General features: G+C 37.8%; 1 protein-coding gene across 2 annotated transcripts; it reads left to right on the top strand.

Moving 5' to 3' along the window:
- Nucleotides 1-7,122: 7,122 nt before the first annotated feature.
- LOC137106952 (chloride anion exchanger-like) lies at nt 7,123-20,041 on the top strand. Of its 2 annotated transcripts, none has more exons than XM_067491046.1 (21): nt 7,123-7,452; nt 7,807-7,983; nt 9,072-9,211; nt 11,424-11,534; nt 11,628-11,797; nt 12,643-12,807; nt 12,903-13,055; nt 13,354-13,436; nt 13,936-14,083; nt 14,173-14,286; nt 15,352-15,429; nt 15,526-15,621; nt 15,760-15,866; nt 16,339-16,408; nt 16,772-16,864; nt 16,942-17,037; nt 18,218-18,445; nt 18,529-18,583; nt 18,709-18,854; nt 19,245-19,304; nt 19,585-20,041. In XM_067491046.1, exons 2-21 carry the CDS (start codon nt 7,853-7,855, stop codon nt 19,609-19,611), a joined length of 2,271 nt encoding a protein of 756 aa, XP_067347147.1. In that variant the 5' UTR covers nt 7,123-7,452; nt 7,807-7,852; the 3' UTR covers nt 19,612-20,041. The 2 variants fall into 2 exon arrangements, with proteins under 2 accessions (XP_067347147.1, XP_067347146.1); XM_067491045.1 differs by having other exon boundaries at nt 7,128-7,354.
- Nucleotides 20,042-21,687: the final 1,646 nt, after the last annotated feature.

Genomic DNA, 21,687 nt, shown 5'->3' with positions numbered 1-21,687 from the left:
AAAGCCACAGCCCAACCCACCACTGTGGGCAGACAGTTTGTTTTGTTTTTTTTTTGTTTTTTTTGTTTTTTTTTTTGTGGAACCACTTGGAGAACTTTGTACTAGTAAAATTTTTTAAGGTTCTTTTAAACTTACTATTTTAAAATTTCACCAGATTTGAACTGTCCTGCAAAAAAAAAAAAAAAAAACGTTCTAAAAAACGTCATTAATTTATCCCACTAGCCCCAAAATGCCCATGACAACTGATTTTGTATAGATTCTGTGTCACATAGTAATATGTGATTTGTTAAGCAGGAAAACAACAAATCGTGATGCACAATATGCATTTAAATTGCATTTTAAAACACTTGTTTTGAACATTTGAAATAGAATTGTTTGAGTGACACAGATTCCTAAAAGCTTAGATTCCTAAAACCCACCTAAGAGTAACGAGTGGACACCTTTGGGACTAGCTCATGATTGGCTTGGACATTTTAGCAAATCAAGCAGTCACAGTGATGCTAATGTTGCAAGGGGAGCAGGCACAGTATATGCATAGTTATATATTGCTGTATAGCTGTATGCTGATCATAAAATTTGTGAATATTGCACCAAAGAAGCTTCACTGGGAAATTAGCAAACTGTTACTGTATTTTGTAACTGTAGATTGTAAATTGGACTTGATTGTGTCGCCCTGCTGTACAATGTGTCGATATGTGGAGCTGATTAGAGAAAAATCCCACAAGGGGGAGACACAGGACAAATCATGTAAAGTCAAAGAACTTCATGGCATCAACTGTTTTGAATTTTATTTAGAAAATAATTTGACAAAATTGAAGATTTAAATAATACAACAGACCTAATCTGAACAGGCTAAGTGACTCTAAGTGAATCCAGTTATTTAAAATGTTTTCTAACAAATCTGTCAAGACATTTGTCATTTGTGATATTATTTAAAATATTCTTTTAACTCCAAAATCAAAAGCATATTCAAATTTTTATTGATTGTATTCCTTAATTCCTTTTTATTTTATTACATTTGTCAGTTTCAATATATTTTAATTAAACTGACTGTATATACATTCCAGTAAAGAACAGTCATGTCCTAAGGCAAAACAAAAGCCAAAAGGAATGTGAAAATAAAAAAGTATAGTTCATTTAGGACTTTTTAAAAACATTTAATGAACTAATTATTATAGCACTACAGTTCAACAACAAAAAAATAGCTGTAGATTAATTATAGCTGCCATTACATAATCACAGATGTTTTCATGTTGAGGCAGATTACATGTACTGATTTCATGTTCTAGAGAAGGTAATAAGTAATTTTATGGTTATTACAACTGATACCAGATAATAGCCCCATAAATGAGTCTATAAAATATGACTCAGTATAATATGTCCGCAAGCTGTTTGTGTTTGTGTCTGTACTCCTCCAGTTCCCTGATGGTGGATTTCATTGGTGCTGGAATAATTTTGGCCCACTTAAAAGGACCCGGGACATTGAAAAGCTCCAAAGATTTTGTCCAAGATCTGTTTAGAAATTGATTCTGGCCAGTACAGAATTTGAAACACAGGCCAGACACTCCGTCTGGCGCTAGAGACATCCTGGTCTTTTGTCTGTGGAAAAGCTGACGCACATCCTTTTTTTTTTTTTTCACAGATCATTAATGATAGTGGGAGGTGATTGAGGCGGATGGCAATGATTACAGTAGGCTGTTTGATGTCTGAGGGGGAGTGGGCACTGGCTGTGTGTGTGTGTGTGTGTGTGTGTACAGTATCTTATTGCCATACCTACAGAAGAATGCATCCTGGTCCAGCTAGTTGAAGGTTGCCTGTAATGGCATACAAAGACACATTCTTTGTATGCTTGTATTATTTGCTAATGGAAGATTCAGATTTTTGTTTTATTTGAGGTAAAGCCCCTGATGCAAACATGCTACTCCCAAGGTCTACTGTTTACAATGGTCACCATGAAGCAGCATAGCATTCTAACATTAACGTAGCATTAAAAACAATTATTGGAATTCATCCTTTGGACAAGCGTGAATGTCTGAACAAAATTCCCGACTTGACAAACCCCAAGAACAAATTGTTTATGTCCCATGCAGCTCACACAACAGACCCACTCCTGTTTTAAACAATCTATCTATCCACAAAATGCCTATGTGCAGATAAAAATATTTATTCATATCATTCATATTTTGTAAATATGAGCAAATTTAGAGTTTGATACCTCCAACATGTTCAAAATGAATTGGCCGGGCAGTCAAGGCGCAGACTCTGTGTCCACGGAATAAACGCCAAGTGAGGCCTACGGCTTGTTGCTGCTAAAATATCTCTTACCTTCCTACAATAAGATGTTTCTTTGATAGCAGCATATGTGTCTAAAATCACAGCATACACCTCTACGTCACTGTTTGCTCTTCGGTCAAAATACCCTTGAGCCCATGTGGCTATATTCATTTTATGACAGTTTCTCATGCAATGCTGCCTGAGCATCAACAGAATTTGGAGTCTTATCTTTTTTTTTTTCTTTTCCTACATCATTTGACAATATTATATGTGACAGATGAAAAAGACTGAAATTCTGTTCCATCTTGGCTTGAGAAAACAATTTCAGCTGATTCTTTTTGTCAGATCGAGAAAGGTACAAGTGACTCAGCAACTTGGATTTTAATTCTAAAAATCTGGTGTGTATCTTTAGACAGAGTATTATTAAGCAGTAGTAGAGTTAAGTGCATAAACATGTTTAGTAATTAATTCATCTGCTTTACTGTTCTTAACACTTTCTAGTGGTATTTATGCAAATCTACACTACCGAGTTAGTTTGCTGACTCTTGATATTGTTTGTTATTTTTACTTATGGCACATTTCACCATTTATGTCGGCTACAGTTTGCATAGTGACACTAAAACACCAGGTATGTAACTCGAATACGCATAAAACCAAATTAGTTCAATATTGGTTATTAGCAAATTCTTTATAAAATACTTTATTGTACACACAAATTAGTTTAATGCATTTTTACAACATGTTCACTAATAAGACATCACATTTCTAAACGTTTGCTGAATGAATCATGACACTTATTTGTTATTAATTACTTTCGATTTTTTTTTACTTCACAAGGAATGTGAAGGATTGAGCATGTCATGTCCGTCATCCACTCTTGCGTTAAAATATTTTAACATTTTGACCAAAATATTGCATATTTGAACTCCACAAACACAACTTTATAGTAAATGTTTGAAATACACCATTATCATTTTTTCTGGATCCATGTAAACCTATGGACTTTGTTCCTCGTGTTGGCATTCGCTGCTGTTTTGAAGGTCTGGGTGTCAACATTGTTCAACTAATGGCAGAACAATATTTACCCAGTCCTCAAACATGACCGGCTGCTACCACTGTAAAGGAGCACTCTATGTGTGCTCACATGGGCCACAGAGGCAGCTTCCTCTCCTACACACCCACCCCTCCTTAAAAAAAATACACTTTGACAGTATCCCAACAGCCTGTGGTTATTTATGGAAATGCACCTTTGCACACTTTTGGGGACTTTAGTGAGTCTGCACAAATATCAAGTTTAGAGAAGGATAAAGGAGAAAATTCAGAGAAACTTTAAAGATTATTGCACTCTTGATTATTACTGTATGTGACCTGTCTATTTTGGTTGAAAACACTGTTAATTATTAACTTATTGTTCACTTGGAAATGAACTGGATGTCTCTGAGAGAGAGCTTTGTTATAGATCTACAGTCTTGTATTCTTCGATTGCATCTGTTATCTTTGAAATCAGACTTATGATACACAAATAGTCCTGTTGCTCCACAGCATTATCTTCTTTGGTGGTGTCATTATTTATACCACCCGGGGGGGGAAGTTTAAAGTCTGTGTCATAAAACACCTTTTATGTGTCTTGCCTCATTGAAGAGTGTCCAGTGTACGCACATATTTTACTCTAGCACAACTTTAAGGAGAATTTATTTTCCTGCATTTGCTGTATTTCCCACCCTTTTTGTCAGAAGAGACATCAGAGTACAATAAAGCAGCTGAGGTGGCAAAAGAGGAATGGCAGACTTTAAAAAAAGCCCCCCTGGCCACCCCATAGAACTGCCCTTGGCTGAATGCACATGTATACTTACATACACATGGTGGAATCACAAGCTGCATCCAAGACACCAAGTCATCACTGGGAAACTACACTGTCTTTTACCAGCACGCTGACAACAGACTCTTTTGTGGATGGCAGCCTGTCGCTGTCAGTGCTGGTAATTGCGGCATTAAAACGAAAGTAATTACCTTGTTTTAAAAATGTAAAAAGTAGAAAGTACAAATATTTGGTCTAACATGCCAAAAGATTTGAAAATCCTCAACTGTGAACCAGGACTTCGGTTGCTTCAGTTGCCGGATCCTGGTATTGTGTATTGGCAGTGACTTTTTTAATGAAACAAAGCCATTGTTATTACACGTGTGCTTTTTCCTGTCATGAAAAAAAAAAACCAGCTGTAGAACGAGGTGTTAACGCAAGAAAATGCCAAACTTTGAAAAAAAAAGAGTTTTGCCGCGACTTCTCTGCCTCATTAAACTCCAAACGGAATTGAACATACCGGTCTCTGGAACGTCATGGTGCCCAAGAAAAGGCTGTAAAAAAAAATTAAATTGTACTATTGTAAAAAGACTTAGATTTCAGTCTTTAGCAAATCTGGATCGCACATTTGCCCTTACGCAATAAAAGCATATACATTGTCTTTTACATCTTTCAAACTTGATGCCCCATTTTATATTGTCTGCATTACTCAAGACCAAACCCTAATGACATCAACACTCTTATCAGCTTCCTGTTGGTCTACAATTCCCAGCTGCCTCACACTCATACAGTTACTATACTAGGTGGACACATTGGAAACAGCGGAGATTTGTTGCACTCCCCGGGTCGAAGTGTCCCTGGGCAAGACACTGAACCCCTAACAGCCCATTCCCCTCCCCAGCTGTGCAGTGCTGGTCCAAGCCCAGTAGAAATTGGGGAGGGTTGCATCAGGAAGAGCATCCGGCGTAAAAACGGTGCCAAATCAACATGCGGACAATGATCCACTGTGGCGACTCTGAACTCACGGGATAAGACGAAAGGACAAAAAAAATATAATAATAATTTACTGTAATAGTCTGGGTTACTCCAACCAACTTTTTCCTGTTGATACATTTCTTTCACATCTTGTTCAAAGCAGCAAATCAGCCCAGGACATTCTGTGTGCTGAAATTACAAGTTGTTCTTGTTCTCAGAGATACACACTTTTTTTTTGTAGCAGAAAACAGACAGAACATTAATCACAAGTACACAAATCATGTTTGCAGTGTAATTAAATTTTTAAAATATATCTTTATAAATTGCCATCTTTATAAATATAAATTAGCAATAACTCTTTGTTTTGTGTATGTTAATTAGGTCAGCAAGTCATCTACTTTGTGCAGTGCACATCCCATAATGTCTTTTGACATGTTTGGTATTTCACAAATCAGAACATTTGACAAAACAACATTTCAGATAACACAACAACATTCGAGACTCATTTCCACTAGATGCCGCTGACATGACTGTATCAAATAAAAGAGTTAATAGAGAGATAACGGTCTTTTCTTAAACAACAATGAAATCTGCACCTAAAAACACTCTTAGCTCTAAAAGACTTTCAATTTTGATTTCTCTAAGTTATATGTTCAAAACGGGCAACAGTGTATCATGATGGTCCAGACAGTCAGTCAGTGTCTGTTTCCAAGGTGATTTTGACACATTTGCTTGCAGTTCCCTGGAGGTGGCCTGCATGGGCCAGGGCCTGGCTGCAAATTAGTTTGCACATGCTCATTGTTAAAATTCAGCAGATAATAAGTAACTGGAAAAGAGAAATAAGACATAATAAAATAAGTTTCTTTTTCGATTATTTGCTCCTTCAAACATACATTTCTCAACAAGACCGAACACACTGCTATTAAAACAAAAACAAAACTACAATTCCGATCCGTTCGTTCGTTTTTGGTTTTTCATATTAACATCGAAAACATTGAATGAACACGTGATAGACCGACATTTCCACCCTTGCTTTTCAATATAATCTGAAATGCCATTTTGTTTCAGACCAGTTGCAACATGACTGACCTTGGCAAAAATTTACAAGACATCATTGTTGCAGCCTTATCAGATATCAATCATCAAGTATCACTCAGCTTGGCACAACAAAGGCTGAACAAATGTACCCAAAGCTATAAAATCTGATTACACTGGTCGATGTCGTTTGTAAAACACACCATTAGCTTAACTAAGGGGTTACTCTATCAACACATATGGCTGATTGTAAAACTTAAAGTTAGTTTTAAAATGTTATGTGGAAATGTTTGAACATAAGGAATTTGAAATGCAAAATGTGGCCGTCACACAGAGGTGTACATGCCCACTTTCCCATGAACTGGAGCTGAACTATGCACGATCCTCAACAAATGAAAGGGGGCAGGCATTAACTTCACTTAATTCTGAGCAGACACTTCGATAAGGTCATTCACACACTTTCCTCTCCTGTTTGCATTCCAGCTGAAAGCAGTGAAACCAGAAAGTAACAACCCTGCCACACACACACACACACACACACACACACACACACACACACACACACACACACACACACACTCCTACAGTTTCTGCTCTTATCAGTTTGGCTGGTGTTGCTTTGCATTTGAAGGAAGAGTTCTTTCCCCCTTACCCCTCCTTTCGTCCACCTTGTGGAAGAAATACATAAAAGGTCAGCTGAGTTTTGAGATGACTCATTAATTTTATCTTTAATATATTTAACTTTCATGTCCAAAATCTGATTATCAAAGCACCAATGTGTGTTATCACATGCTGGCTAAATACATTTTGGAAATATATCTAAACATACATTCAGCAAATTTTCCTCAAACAATCGTGGCCCCTGCACAAACAAACCACTTGGACTTTAGTGTTTCCCCCTCCTGATAGGCTACTTGCTTTCCAGTTCCTAAGACCGACCTGCCCTGTCCAGTCTTGTCTGTACTGTCCACATCCTGTCTCATCAGTACAATATCTTCCTAATACTCCTCAGGGGAGAGAGCCTCCACTGAAAGTTGCTGGTTGCAGGTATCAGTAAGAACAATGGTCAAGGATAAGGCAGGAGTCCAACCGTTGCACGAATCAGGGACTTCATTATAATTGCTGTTAATAATTACAGTTTTGATAAGCGGAAGAGGGGGCATTTATTGATGGCAAACCTGCCTGAAGTGCCAGTTGATCTCCAGGAGGTGGAGAAAGAAGAGCAAGAGGGACTAAAAACTTTGTATATTGGACAGATTTGGACAGCGTCAGGTACGTTAGACACACTGTTTCACATTACATGAGATAATGGAAAATGAAAAATGTGCCTTTTTCTTTCCCACTGCACGGTGAGCGTTTCAGAGGTGCTGGTGAGTTTTTTTTTCTTTTTTTTGCTCCAGATTAAGGAAGTAAACATTTCCTGGGGTGATTCATATCTTAAAAATGACAAAAATTAAAGTTGATCTTGGAAAAGTCAGCAAGCTGAGACATTTAAGTGCTAAAATTTACAACAAGCCTCTCTGGTATTAGTCTGTTTCTAGAGCTCAAATGGAGCATGACATTCATCCTCACCCCAGGACAGTGCAGCTCCTGACCTGGCTTATGTGTTCTGCCTGTATTTGGGAGTCTGGACCTTTGTTGTTCGCTGTCAGTGTTCTTTGATAAGTGATGCTCAAAGGCAGGACAGGAACCTCTTCCTTATCTAATGTGATTAATAACCTCAGAGCCACCAAGAGAGGAAGCAGCGCTCCTCCAGGCAGCAGAGGCAAGATGATGCGACCCGGAGCTAAGCAGTATATGGTGGCCAGGCCGCTGTACTCAGAGGAATCCTTCGCTGAGGAGCATGAGAAGGTCTACAGGCACCGCAAGACCATGCTGGATCACGTTAAGCAGTATTTTACGTAAGAACCGGGGTTTTGGTTTCAGTTGCATGTGTGTTTTTTTTTTACTAATGGTTTGAAGACTGATTTACGAAACTTTAATTCAAGATTTGGGAAAGTTAAGCCTCTGACAAAAACTTGTCCCATTTGGGGAAGCTTCAGATTATTCTGGTTATAGTGAAATTTGGTTGGGTTTTTATCTTTGCTCCACTGACTTTGAAAATAAAATTGCACATCTACATACTACTGTAAGTCTATTAAGTAAAACCTGCTGTACACCCCCGGAGTAAAGTAGTAGGTGATACATATATATTCCAGTTTGCAAAAAGTTTTTCTTCTTATTATTATTATAATAATTATTATTTTATTCTTATTAATATTAGTAGTAGTAGTAGTAAGTAGCAAGTAGTATTCATAACAATAATTTTAAATTTCTCTCAGGAAAATAGGCAGTGACTTTTTACAGTGTAAATTCTTATGACTCACCTTAAAAATTTGCAAAATGATTGTGTTAAAAATGAATGTGGTTTTAAAACAACAAATCAACCCAAGTGACACTTTCTGTGTATTTTAAAAACTTCTTTTTTTTTAATTTTATTTTAAGTCAGGCTAACTAATGTCATATTTCCTGCAACTCAGGAGTTTCTAGTTATATTTTATCATTATTTATTATTTTATTTTCTCAAACAGCAATTTGATTTATTTGTTAAAACCATGGAAACCTTAAGAAGACCAAGTAATTCATATTCATATACAAAATAAATACAAACTATAAATCTCAAATATAGTGATTTTAAAAATACTTTATGTAAGTAAAAGTACATGTAAGTTAGAGTAAGTACTACAACCCTTATTGACCTATTAATTTAATGGGAAACATCTTCTGATGAGGTACATTATGCTAAAATCAAGTTTTCAAAAACAACTGCAGACTCCTAAGGGTTAAAGTGGCATCATGTTAACTTACTGTAGAAACAACTAAAGTTTGTTAAGACTACTTGTGTAATTGTACTTAATTACAGTTCATTACTGTCACTAATCAATCAGATGTGTATAGCGAGTGCTCCATCTACATCCCCCATGTTAATGTGCATTTTAAATCATTGTAGATGTGATTCCCAACGTGCCAAGAGTGCAGCTCTCTCCCTTTTGCCAGTTATCAGCTGGGTGAAAATCTACCGGATCAAAGAGTGGCTGCTCAGTGACATTGTGTCTGGAGTCAGCACTGGACTGGTCGCAGTACTGCAAGGTGAATATCAGTCTTGATTGTGCATTTGACATAGCAAGTATCGATACTTAGCTTTGTTGTTGTACTGGTGAGTCCCTGTGATTTGTCTGGGTATAATTTGAAGCTCACACATTTTGAAGAATGTTCATGGTCACCTCTGCCTACTGGCAACACTGTATAGTCAAAGGGGTCTGTCTGCAGCCCTCCACAGACCAACAGAAGGGTCAACAGTGATGACCACCGCAATGTTAATGAAACTGATTCCAAATTGGGAGAAACATGAACACATTTTTACTTAACATTGCTTTATAAAAATGCATCTCCCTTCCCTTGTGGAATAAAGATGAAACCTCTAGTTATCACTTGCCTCATTCCCACTGCATGATATACCTTAACAGAGCAGTAATAGTACTAGTGAAACAAAAATCCTGTTATTGAACTTCACCACTGCTCTGATTGTATCTTTCATAGGTCGTTCATGGGACTTGACTTGCTGATTAGCAATTAATAGTTAAAATGTGCATAGTAACGTTAGCAGGTTTTATTCAGGGCAATGCCAGATTTAAATGTAGCTCCCATTGTTTTCTTTTCCCATGTTTCCATGTCTAAATGGCACCTTTTTATCAACACTTGTGTGTGACCTGATAAAACGTGATAACCCTTTCTCTGGTATCTGTGTGTACACTACGCAGTAACGACAGTATTATTAGCAGCAGATCAGAAACAACACAAGATGTTTTTGTTCATATATTTGATCATCATCAATTACCTTACAGTATATGGCTTTTGTTGTTCTCAGCCTTAATTTATTTGGCAGTTATGAAGGTACAGTCATGCGTTCACATGCATCATGGCCACGACTGTCATTGGAAACTTAATTTATTTATTTATTTATTTTTTTTGTAATCGAAATATGGTCAAAAATATACGTCCACCACATTCCATTACCAATTCAGTGGTGCTCAAAATGTGTCCAAGTCCAAGGCATCATAAGTTCCTGTTAATGATCCTGATTGTCTTATAAACAAACTTCTAAACAACTGCAGATTCAAAAATGATCCCTTTAAAAAACTATAAGTAAATACCAGTTATTTGATTCACATGGCAAATTGTTGTTGGGTGGCTGCACATGGATGATGGCTTTACTACAGGAGTTTGAGTTTCTTGTGCAAGAAAACTTTGACATGTCACTAGGAGGAGCCAAGACTTAAACTAATAACTCTGAGATTTGTGGACAATTGTCCCACCAACTACCAAGTGTTCCCCAGTGGCCCCTTCCCTTGGGAGGTGGAGCCACTTGTCAATGCCTGGAAGAAAACCCAAACTGTTTCACTCAGTCGAGAATTCATTGGTAATTGCTAATGGTTGAAGTAATGAAGAAGGAGTTAATTACTTCAGCATAACATCTAACTATCAGCTAGATGCTCGAAACTTGTATACACACGTTGGTGTTCATCAGGTCAATGACCGCAAACCCACGTCAAAGGTGCTTGTGAAATGGATAAAACAAGCTTTTAGTATGGCCTTCCCAAAGTCCGGATCTCAGACCTATCAGTAATACATCCATCAGCTGCAATATTAAAACCAATGGCCTTGATAATGTCATGCAGGCCAAAGGTCAGCATGGCCCCTCTAAACAGTGTGCAGATACACGGCCCCATACACAGTAAAATGGGATACACTGTGTCCAGAGGTGGTAGTAATACGTAAATGCAATACTCAAGAAAAAGTGTTGGCCTTAAAAAATTCTCCACTACAAGTATCACTTACAAACCTTTTACAAGTAAAAGTACTAAACAGATTATCTACGACTTAAGTACTTAAGTACTTAAAGCAAAAAATATTGCCATAATATCACAATTTACAATAAAAAAAAAGAAGAATCAAAGATCACTTTTATGTGGGACACTTTGACATGTGGTCGGGAAGAGCGGGGCACAAGCCTCTGACCCTGTGGTGGGTAGACGGGCAGTCTACCAACTGAGCCTCAGCCCTCCCATTTTGAAAAAAAGTGGCTGATCATTGTATGTGGACTGTTCTTAAAATTCAGATGTGCTCCTTCAACCCTGTGAAGAAGAGTGGTCAAATATCCAACTAGAAATCTGCCAGAGGCTTGTTGATGACCACCAAAAGCATCTACAATTGTAAAACTTAAAAAGGACACAAATATTAAATGTTATAAGTGTAAATATTGGAACCCGTAAGCTATGTATTGTTTCGACCTGTGTTTCAGGTCTGGCCTACTGCCTGCTGGCCTCTCTGCCACCTTGGTATGGACTCTTCTCGGCCTTCTTTCCTGTAGTTGTCTACTTTCTTTTGGGCACCTCCAGACACATCTCAGTGGGTAAGACAAGCATATGTATGGGTTTGAATATGTATTTTTGCCCCCTAAAGGCTAGATCTCTAATCTGCTATTTATTCCGTTCTCTCGCTGCAGGTCCGTTCCCAGTCTTGTCTTTGATGATCGGCTCTGTGGTCACTAGGCTCATTCCAGATGATGGTCTAGAAGGTCCACCTGTCAACATCACAGGGCTTGAAGGCCTGAGCAAAGACGAGCAGAGAGTGTTGGTGGCTTCTTCTCTGACCTTCCTTGTTGGGATCATGCAGGTAAAACACATTTACATGTCAAAACTACTCATTTTGTGTTAATGTTTCTCAATGATAATAAACATGCAAACCTTTGGATCAGGGGTCTCAAACTCAAACCACCTGGCGGCCGCAGGTGAGGCCGCAGGTGAGGCTAGGCCGCATCAGGTATTCCACGAAAAAAGTTTTGTTAAAAAAATCTAATCTTCCCAAACATCATTACTAACAGTTCTTTAACTTCAATGGGTTCTCCTGAATATGAACAATAACGGTTATTCTGAACATGGCTTCTCTTGCCTATTTCTTGCTGCCAGAGACCTGGCAGCGCTTCCTCTCATATAGGTGAGAGGAAGGAAGCAGGGAGGGAGGAAGCAGCTGAGACCCTCGATCATGAGATGATCGAGTCTGGACCTGTACTTCGACTTATTGAAGTTCAAGTTAGAGAAAAACAGTTTGCACAAATATGTGCTCCCCAAAAGGCACATGGTCCGCTTGAACATTCTGGAAAGTATTTAATAAAATGTCAAACTGTTCTTGGATGGGTCCTCAGAAAATCTACCAGGGTCAGCTGCACGATCTTTTGTCTTAATATGTGCCCCCATTGGGTTTTTCTTTTTCCCGTATAACGTGCATCAGCCATGTTGCAGGTGTGTGGAGCAGGTAATGCTGCACATGTTTTGTGCATTAGTAGCAAGGTGTTACAAATTCAAGGAGCAGATGTAATAAAACGACCGCCTTTCTAAAGCTCTGGCACCTGGGGGGTTATAGTGTACACTCTTCAATTTATGTATGTGGGTCATCACATTAAAACCTAATGCTCTGTTGAAGACCATGAATGCTGAGCTTGTCATGGACTTTTCTTCCAGTTGGCAATGGGAATCCTGCAGGTGGGATTTGTTGTCATGTACCTGTCTGACACTCTGGTGTCGGGTTTCACCACGGCCGCTGCCATCCACATTCTGGTGTCCCAGCTCAAGTTTGTGTTAGGGCTGCAGGTCCCAGGTCTTAGTGGACCACTTTCTATCATATATGTAAGTCCAGAAGACCTCAGAGCATTGTAAATATTTATCCTCCTCGGGGAACGTAGACAGATTTCTGATGGATTTCACTGTTCTATCTTTTTTAGACCCTGGAGATCATCTTTAATAAGATCACCTCCACCAATGTGTGCGATGTAGTGATCTCCTTGGTGATCATGGTGATTGTGTTCATTGTGAAGGAGCTAAATGACAGATTCAAATCCAAGCTGCCAGTGCCCATCCCCATAGAGGTTATCATGGTGAGAAACATTGCACAACATGCTTCTTACAAATGTGTCTGTAACCTTAAAGGACTGTTGCATATAAACAGGACGGTGAAATGGTAAAATTAATTTTGGTTGTGGCTTTTTATGACTGTATGACTGTCATGAGAGCCAATCATAAAAATAATTACTGTGGTTTATGATATCATTGATGGCACTCATAAACCAGCTGTCACTCATTTCACTTTAAGACAACTGCACACAATCTGTAAACCGGGGGTGTTTCAGGCATAGCAATTTCAAAGCTATTCATTTGTGATTTGTTCTTCTCCAGACCGTCATTGCATGTGGAGTTTCATATGCATTCGACTTCAAGTCGAGATATGGAATTGACGTTGTTGGCCATATTCCAAAAGGGTAAGAGATCCCTTTTTTATCTATATATCTTAGATAGAAGGGGTTAGCACTTCCCTTCTTTACGGGTCAGCCGTGACTGGTTATGCCAAACTATATCAAACATGCTCCATGTTCTTGATATCTGTGGTGGAAGCATCACATATTTGAATTGTGTGCATCATTGAAATTTTAAGACTAAACTTGTGCTTAGGTTCATTAAAATCACTATCAACAATAAAGGTGATTGTAACAAATTGATTAAGAAAATAATTGTCTCAGTTAATTCACCTTTAACTGAAAAGTGTAATTAACAACACACGCAATTATTCATCCTTTCATATATGCAAAGTGGGTGGTGAAGATAAATTTTCTGACTCCAAATTGTTGTTTTAAATCCATAAAACTGGAATTAAATTGACAACCTATAGTCCAATAAACAATTTTCATTGAGGCATTATTGCTAGAGGTAGCCTATTGGTCACATTACTATAAGAAATACTGTATATCTCTCTCATCTCAGGTACGAACCTCCAGTGGCCCCAAACATGCATATCTTTAAGGAGACAGCAGTGGAAGCATTTCCCATAGCAATAGTAGGGTTTGCTGTGGCCTTCTCTGTGGCAAAGGTGTATGCTGTGAAACACGATTACACCATAGAAGGAAACCAGGTAGGTAAGAATGCAACAGTTTACAACATTAAAGCCTCAAATAATATTATATTGAAGCAAGGCATGTTTTCTCTCTGACCTGGCCACAGGAGCTGATTGCGTTTGGAGTTAGCAACATCTTTGGAGCATCCTTTAAATCTTTTGCTGCAAGTACAGCTCTCTCCAGGAGTGCAGTGCAAGAGAGCACAGGGGGGAAAACTCAGGTAACACGTTTAACTTGCTGAGTCAAAATCTGTCCTTACACTTTCCCCAAACAAGATGCAGTTTGAGCGACACAAATTTTATGAATGAATAAATGCTGACGTGCCTGTCTGTGTGGCGTCTGTATGTTATTCCTGGGCTTACTTGTGTTTCCTCTGGGTACTCTGGTTTCTCCCCACAGTCCAAGCACATGCATGTTAGGTTAACTGATGACTCTAAATTGTCTGTTTGTCTATGTCTCTGTTTTGGCCCTGAGATGGACTGGAGACCTGTCCAGGGTGGACACCGCCTCTTGCCTAATGACAGTGAGAATAGGCTACAGTGACCTTTGACCCTAAACAGTATAAGCAGTTAAAGATAATGGATGGATGGATAACAACTACAACATTGAAATAATGCTCACACATTAATCCATCAGTAACTGTATTAAAATACTTAAATATTAACAGTACCGATCCTGTTGCAGAAAAAAGTCTCCTTAAAGCAAAAGAGGGGCTCTCTGGTGTTGGGTTTCCCCCCACCCCTGCCACTGCCATCCACATCCTGGTGTCCCAGCTCAAGTTTATGTTAGGGCGGCAGGTCCCTGGTCTTAGTTAAAATTCTGACTAATTTTACAGTATCTGAAAATATAATAATTTCTACCACATAATGATATTAAACTTACAGCCAAAACCGATGAAAACAGGCATAATTTTATGAGAAAGTATCGAAACATCCATTTGGTTTCTGAATAAAAAAAATCTATGTATCATAAAAAAGACAATTATCATATTCACAGTGAGCACTACTGTAGGTTTTATTTCTAAACAACATTGACCTCTAGTGTTTGGGATTTATGGTATAGAATTATTTTACTTGAAATAGTGGACAAACAGAACTGTATTTGACAAATGAAGATTTGGCAAAACACATTTACTACAAGTTGGTTTAATGAGACCAGCATTTGCTCCATCTAACAGCGCTGAGTCTTTTGCTGATCATTAATGGTCTAAACTTTTACCTTAACTGTCGACAAGTTTCTGCACATGATACCAAGTATTCTAATGCACCTCTTCTGTCCCTTTCAGGTGGCTGGTTTATTGTCAGCTATTATAGTTATGATTGTCACTTTAGCCATTGGGTTTCTCCTAGAGCCGCTTCCAAAGGTAAAACTCAAAACACCCTCATACTCTACCAACATACTGTACAAATGAATCTTTGGAGTCACTGTCCACTTCACATTTTCTGACACGTTTTAACAGTCTGTGCTGGGTGCTGTGGTCATCGTCAACCTGAAGGGCATGCTAATGCAGTTCAAAGATGTTCCATACCTGTGGAGGCGAGACAAACCAGACTGTGTAAGTCCTCATGTGAGATCAGTCAAAAACATTTTAAATGCTGCATTTGGCGAATTATCATGATCATTCTGTGTCACATTGCTTCTTTTATTTAAAAAATAAATAAAACTTCTGTTTCTCACGTTTGTTCATGTCAAGGTGGTGTGGATGGGTACCTGTTTTGCATCCATATTACTAGGGCTGGATCTTGGATTGGCTGCAGGCCTCGGTGTAGAGCTGATCAGTGTTGTCATCAGGGCTCAGTTGTCAGTATCTGACCACCAATTATTCACTTTCTCTGACTCAGAACACTAGAACTATGTATTTGCCCTTACTATGTACTTTTCTCTCACCATGTTGGTTTTAGGCCAAGCTTACAGAGCCACACACACACTTATAGACTCTTCAGACTTTCAGAACTTCAAAGAATCTGACAAGCAAATCCATTAATACTAGTGTTTATGTTGTACTTATAAGATTACGTACGTAAAATAATTCACAAAATATAATAGAATTACTTTACAAACGTATATACAGTATCTCCACACTTGAAACTAAAGCTTTTACTTTGTTTTTATTTTGGCAAATGATCGATTTTTCACACCATTGTCTGCACTTTATCTGGATATGACGCTGTTACTTTTCACTTGTAAGATGCCAACTGTATTTCATTTGCTTTGTACCTTTACTCTGCACAGTAACAATAAAGTTGAATCTAATCTCATTTATGTCCTTCAGCCCTCGCTGCAGTGTGCTGGCCAACATCAGAGGCACTGATATCTACAAAGACAGAAAGGACTATATTGATGTAAGCTTGCTTGTCTTTTGTCCTTTTTGAAAGATGACTATGTGCTGTTTGGCAACAAGTTAAATAAGAAGATTACTTAGTGTTTTATATGTGTCTGTTACAGTAATAATAATAATAATAATAATAATAATAATAATACATTTCATTTTTAGGCGACTTTCATGACACTCAAGTTCGCCTCACAGATAAAAGCAAAATAAAACAATAAAATACAATAAAAGTTTAGCTATTTCATTTAGCTATCGAACTGTAATAAAAACGCCTATCAACATTACTAAATCTCACTAATTACGTGTTTACTTTGTGATTGTTTACCAGGATTTGTGAAATAATTTTGTGTGTAATGGTATTGACTCCTCCTAGATATATGAGCCAGAGGGAGTGAAGATCTTCAGGATACCTTCTCCAATCTTTTTTGCCAATATTGAGTTCTTTAGGGGCAAGTTAGTGGAAGCTGTAAGTCTCACACTCTTATCTTTGACCTTATTCTAGGAGTTTATCTTGGGCTTTACGTCACACTAATCTCTTCTCAGGTTGGATTTAACCCGCTGCGGGTGTTGAGAAAGAGAAATAAAGCCCTGAGAATGATCCGGAAACTTCTAAAAAAGGGTGATCTGCAGTGGACGTCGGTAAGTAATAACTTCATCACTTGTTCATTGATAACACCCATAAAATGAATAAATGAAAATCACATGATCAATCCTGAACTGTGATGACAACATAAAGGACTGTTATGTTTGGTTTACAACATTTTTACAACTTCTCCGTCAAACTTTACAACTGGATGGCTTCAATTGTATCTTTTGAGGTATAACAGCTGAAGCATTATCCACAAACGTATTTGCCCAAAGTACAATCATGCACCCCCCCCTTACCAATAAGTACATGTAAACGATTAATTATTTCAGAACATTGCGAAAGATCTGAGAGCCACAATTTCATTTGCATTGCAAATGATTGATTTCCCCACGAATGCAGAGGGAGGCTGTAGGTAAATGAGGACACACCAACCATTTATCCTTCTGGTGTAATATACATGCAGATGCAAAGGGTGTGGCATTAGCTGGGCTCTGGTATGTATATAGTTCCAATGGTGGCTTGTCATACTCTGTCTCTGGCTGGTCAGTTTGTTCTTTAACCTGTCTGCTTTTGCTGGACGCACTAACAGTGTTGGTAATTATTTGTATTTGCGCCCCTGTTATTTCTATTTAGATGTAGTCATTTGATGACAGACACAAAACAAAGGAAGCAAAAGAATCAAAGTTAGGGAGAAGACACTAAACCAAAGGGTTAAAGAGTTTTCTTTTTTTTAACATTGGGAGTGAGGCTGCTGAGCAATTTAGTATCTGTAATATGTGTGAACGCCCCCTTCACTGGCTTTTTATCCAAAAACAAGGACATCATGGTTCACTATATAGTTACACTGTTTCTTGTCAATCTTGTTATCTTTTGCTTAGCAACCAGTTATTAACCGAATGTTCCACTTCAGCCAAGCCTAAAATCCTTTAATTTCCCATGGTTTTCTCTAATGGATAAACCGAACATGCAGTGGACAGAAGCTGAGCTCTGGCTAAAGAAATGTAGTTTTAATTAGATGGAGCAAAAAGTGCACATGTCGTCTCATCAGGACCTACTCGGTTGCTATTGTGGAAAATCTAAGAAAAATGAACCTTTGATGAAGAAAATTTCTAGCTGGCGTACAGCAAAACATATTTTCTGTCTATTAATTTCTTTGCCTTTCTTCCAGTAGCTGCTGCAACACACTGTAAGTCTGTGTGAACTCATAAAATGAATTTTCCAAAAATACAGAAAGGCTTCCTAAATACCTCTTGTGGACCTATCAAGGAGTCAGAGGATGAGAGTAATATGGAGGAGTTGGACCTGCCAACTGACTTCAAGGATCTTCCTGTGCGGATCGACTGGAACGCCGAGCTTCCAGCTAACATAATTGTACCGAGAGTGGACCTTCACAGCCTGATTCTAGACTTTGCTGCTGTCTCCTTCTTGGACATCTCTGCTCTAAAGGGACTCAAAACAGTAAGTTGTTAAGGTAAAGCATCAAAGGTAGATGATTTTTTTTTTATTGAAGGCCCATAATAATTGTAAGTTTTCTATTCCAGTCACTGAAAGAGTTGATCCGGGTTGAAGTCGACGTTTATATTGTGGCTTGTGATCGTAAGTATGAAGCTACACTATTTACACCCTTACCTGCCACACATTCATCATTTGAGGTCTGAGGGATCCAGAAGATCTGAATCTCAAAGTGGGGAACTGTATTTTGTCCTTCTCCCCATCTGCAGCTTACATCCTGCAGAAACTGCATGACTGTTGTTTCTTTGATGACGAAGTTCAACCATCGATGTTCTTTCTGACACTGCATGATGCCATGCTGCACATCCTTGAGAAACATCCAGAGACCACAGAAAAAAAATCGGACTATGAAAAGGTAAAGATGATGGGCCATAACATTTTTATATAGTAAAAGGTAACTCATGAAACACAACATTTAAAAGGGGCGTACATTTTATATATTTGTTAGATAAATACTGTGGATCTGAACAGTATTCAACCCTTTTTTATGTCTGCACATGCAAATGGTTTGTAAATTTACTTCAAAATGACAAAAAACTAAAAGGTTAAGTTTCCCCCCAGTCTCAGGTGTCACGGGAAAAACATCTCTGTGTCTAGTTTGTTCAGTTTGACTAATGTGGACTCCAGTCAAGTTTCAAGACTCACCTGAAGAAAAACTTAACAATGTGCAAAATGTGAGGGGGTCCGAACACTTTTGGTTGTGACCTTATATACAGAATATATCACACTTTGTGTTGCTCTACAGATCATGACAACAGTCACAATTCACCACCCTGGAGGCAATTTGAGGAGCAGAGACAGATTTGTGAGTATCTAATTCTACTTGGCCACTGTTAATAGGATGGTTTACTATCTCGTTTATTTCTGGAATTTCCCATGCTCACCATGCTTTATAAGCTTTTTGGTAAACTATTAACCTATTTGACTCTTTACTGCTTCATTGTCTTGGGACGAAGCCTTTTGATCACCAGACAAAACATTTTAAAAAAATGCAACTGGGTTTCGTCATGACATTACATTTTGTAAAAGTACAGTTCTTCCAGTTTAAAATGTGGAACAGTCCTAAACTCATTCTTCAATCTCAGGGTCAAGTTCCAGAAACCAGGTTCTAACGACTGGTTGAGAAGATGGTGGTTCCTGGGAGAAACAACCAAAAAAATAATAAGTGTTTTACAGATCACACTGTACAACAAACCAATGTAATAAATTATGGGATGCTGTTTTTAACATTGTTCATGTGATGATCTATGTTTACATATACAGTATTTACTGTAAAAAAAAACTAATTTGATGGTGTTGTTTTTATACTGTACATAGTGCATTTGTAGACATTTTGAGTGCAATATATTTTACATGCTGTATTATATTTTCATGACAATGAGAATAAATACATTTTTAGCATACTGTTCTCAAAGTGACACCTTCTGTTTGTGAGAAAAGCAATCACAGACAATAAAAGTACAGTGGTTGAAATACAGCCCTGTCTTCAATAAAGCTGGGATGCTGTGGAAAATGTAAATAAAGAAATAATGCTGTGAACAATGCAGTTAGTTTTTTTTGGAAATGAACGGAAAAGTTGATTTGGTTTTAAAAGTAAAAATCTTTTCCCATTCTAGGCTTGATGTAGAATTTCACCTGCGCAACAGTTCAGCACCTCCGTTGCCATATTTTTCACTTCGTAATGCAAGTTTTAAATAGGTGACAGCTTTGGGTTGCAGGCAGGTTGGATGAGCACCTGGATTCTAACAACACATCCCAGATGCTGCCTTTGAACTGTGCACTGATATCAAGTCAGATGGTCTCTCTCCCCTTTTGCCCTGAGGACACACTAGTACTAATGTTCAGCCTTGTCCCTGCCCCCTTTCTTTCTTCTTATAATGGTATTATAATATGTACCCTAGATGGGGGTGGCAGTGGCTCAGTTGGCAGAGTGGTTACCCGTCTACCCCAGGGTTGGTGATTCATGGTCAGACTACCTCTGGCCACATGTCAAATGGGGACAGACACCTGGTAGATTTTCTACCAGTTTTTTTTTTTTTTTTTATGTATTGCTGCCATCAATTTCAAAATGAGCTAATATTTATTTTAAAAACAAAGACATTTCTTAGTTTCAACATTTGATATGTTGTCAAAAATCCTAATCAAATCATTGCACACTTTATTTATTTCAATGTTTTAATTCTTACATGTAATTTAAACATTAACTAATAGAAAATACACAAATTCCAAAATCCCTTTACTAACACTTTAATAATACTTGGTATTATAGTAAGACACCAGTGGCAGTTTTTTTTTTTTTTTTTTTTCTTTTTCAGATTATTTTTTTGTGTAGTGACAAAGGGCCAGGCTAGTTACAGTATTTTAAAAACACAGTGTACAAAAAGTAGAATGTACTTGTACTTTAATATAACTAGTAAGGACAGGGGCACATATAAGAGTAAACAATGGTTTATTCAGCTGATTTTTATCTACAGTGGAATGCAAAAGGTTGCATCCCATAATCGTGAAATGTTAAAAAGAGTAAAACTAAGATTTTTCAATCTTCAAGATCATCAACACAATATTTAATACACATTTAGCTTTTACAAATCTTCTTTTATCATCAGAAGTAACAAAATGTGGTCAAGAAGTGTATAAACAATGTAAATGAAAATTACATTGGTGCAAACGTTTGCATCCCCCTTGATAAATAATTTGAAATAAAAGGACAGTTGTAGATCAAAATGGACCTCAGCTGTCTTCGACAGAGTTAATGAAAAACATTGAGGATAATAGTAAATCCAAAAAGAAAAACTAATAAATAGTTATAGTAATAAACAGTGGCCAAAGAGTGAAGATTGTCCACAGTTCTACAACAGCAGGACTGGCCTAAATGTTAAAGAGCTTTTAGATCTTCTGAATGACAAGTATCAGTGATCAGTAAGATATAGTCCTATCAGACTGTCCTGTCTGCCATGCGTTGGCGTCCTAGCTGGCTGTTGAATCTATGTAGACAAAGGGAGAACTGCCTTGAAGCTTTACTTCCAATAAAATTGTTAATATACAATGTATATACTGAATTTGACCAGGTATTTTGATCAAACAAACAAACAAACAAATATAGGAGATTTTGTTGACGTTTCGGACACGTCTGCACAATGAAGCATAAATCTGCTTCTGTTAATAATTGAACAGAGTGAAGACAAAAC

Source organism: Channa argus, chromosome 21 (assembly GCF_033026475.1).
Source record: "Channa argus isolate prfri chromosome 21, Channa argus male v1.0, whole genome shotgun sequence".
Lineage (NCBI taxonomy): Eukaryota > Metazoa > Chordata > Actinopteri > Anabantiformes > Channidae > Channa > Channa argus.
Note: the sequence above shows the minus strand (reverse complement) of the source record. Positions and strands in the feature narration are given on the sequence as shown.

Coding starts and splice junctions, on each gene's coding strand:
- LOC137106952 (XM_067491046.1), top strand. CDS start 7,853: ATGATGCGACCCGGAGCTAAGCAGTATATGGTGGCCAGGCCGCTGTAC. Junction 13,056..13,353: donor TCCCCATAGAGGTTATCATG/GTGAGAAACATT, acceptor GTTCTTCTCCAG/ACCGTCATTGCATGTGGAGT. Junction 16,409..16,771: donor ACAGAAAGGACTATATTGAT/GTAAGCTTGCTT, acceptor GACTCCTCCTAG/ATATATGAGCCAGAGGGAGT.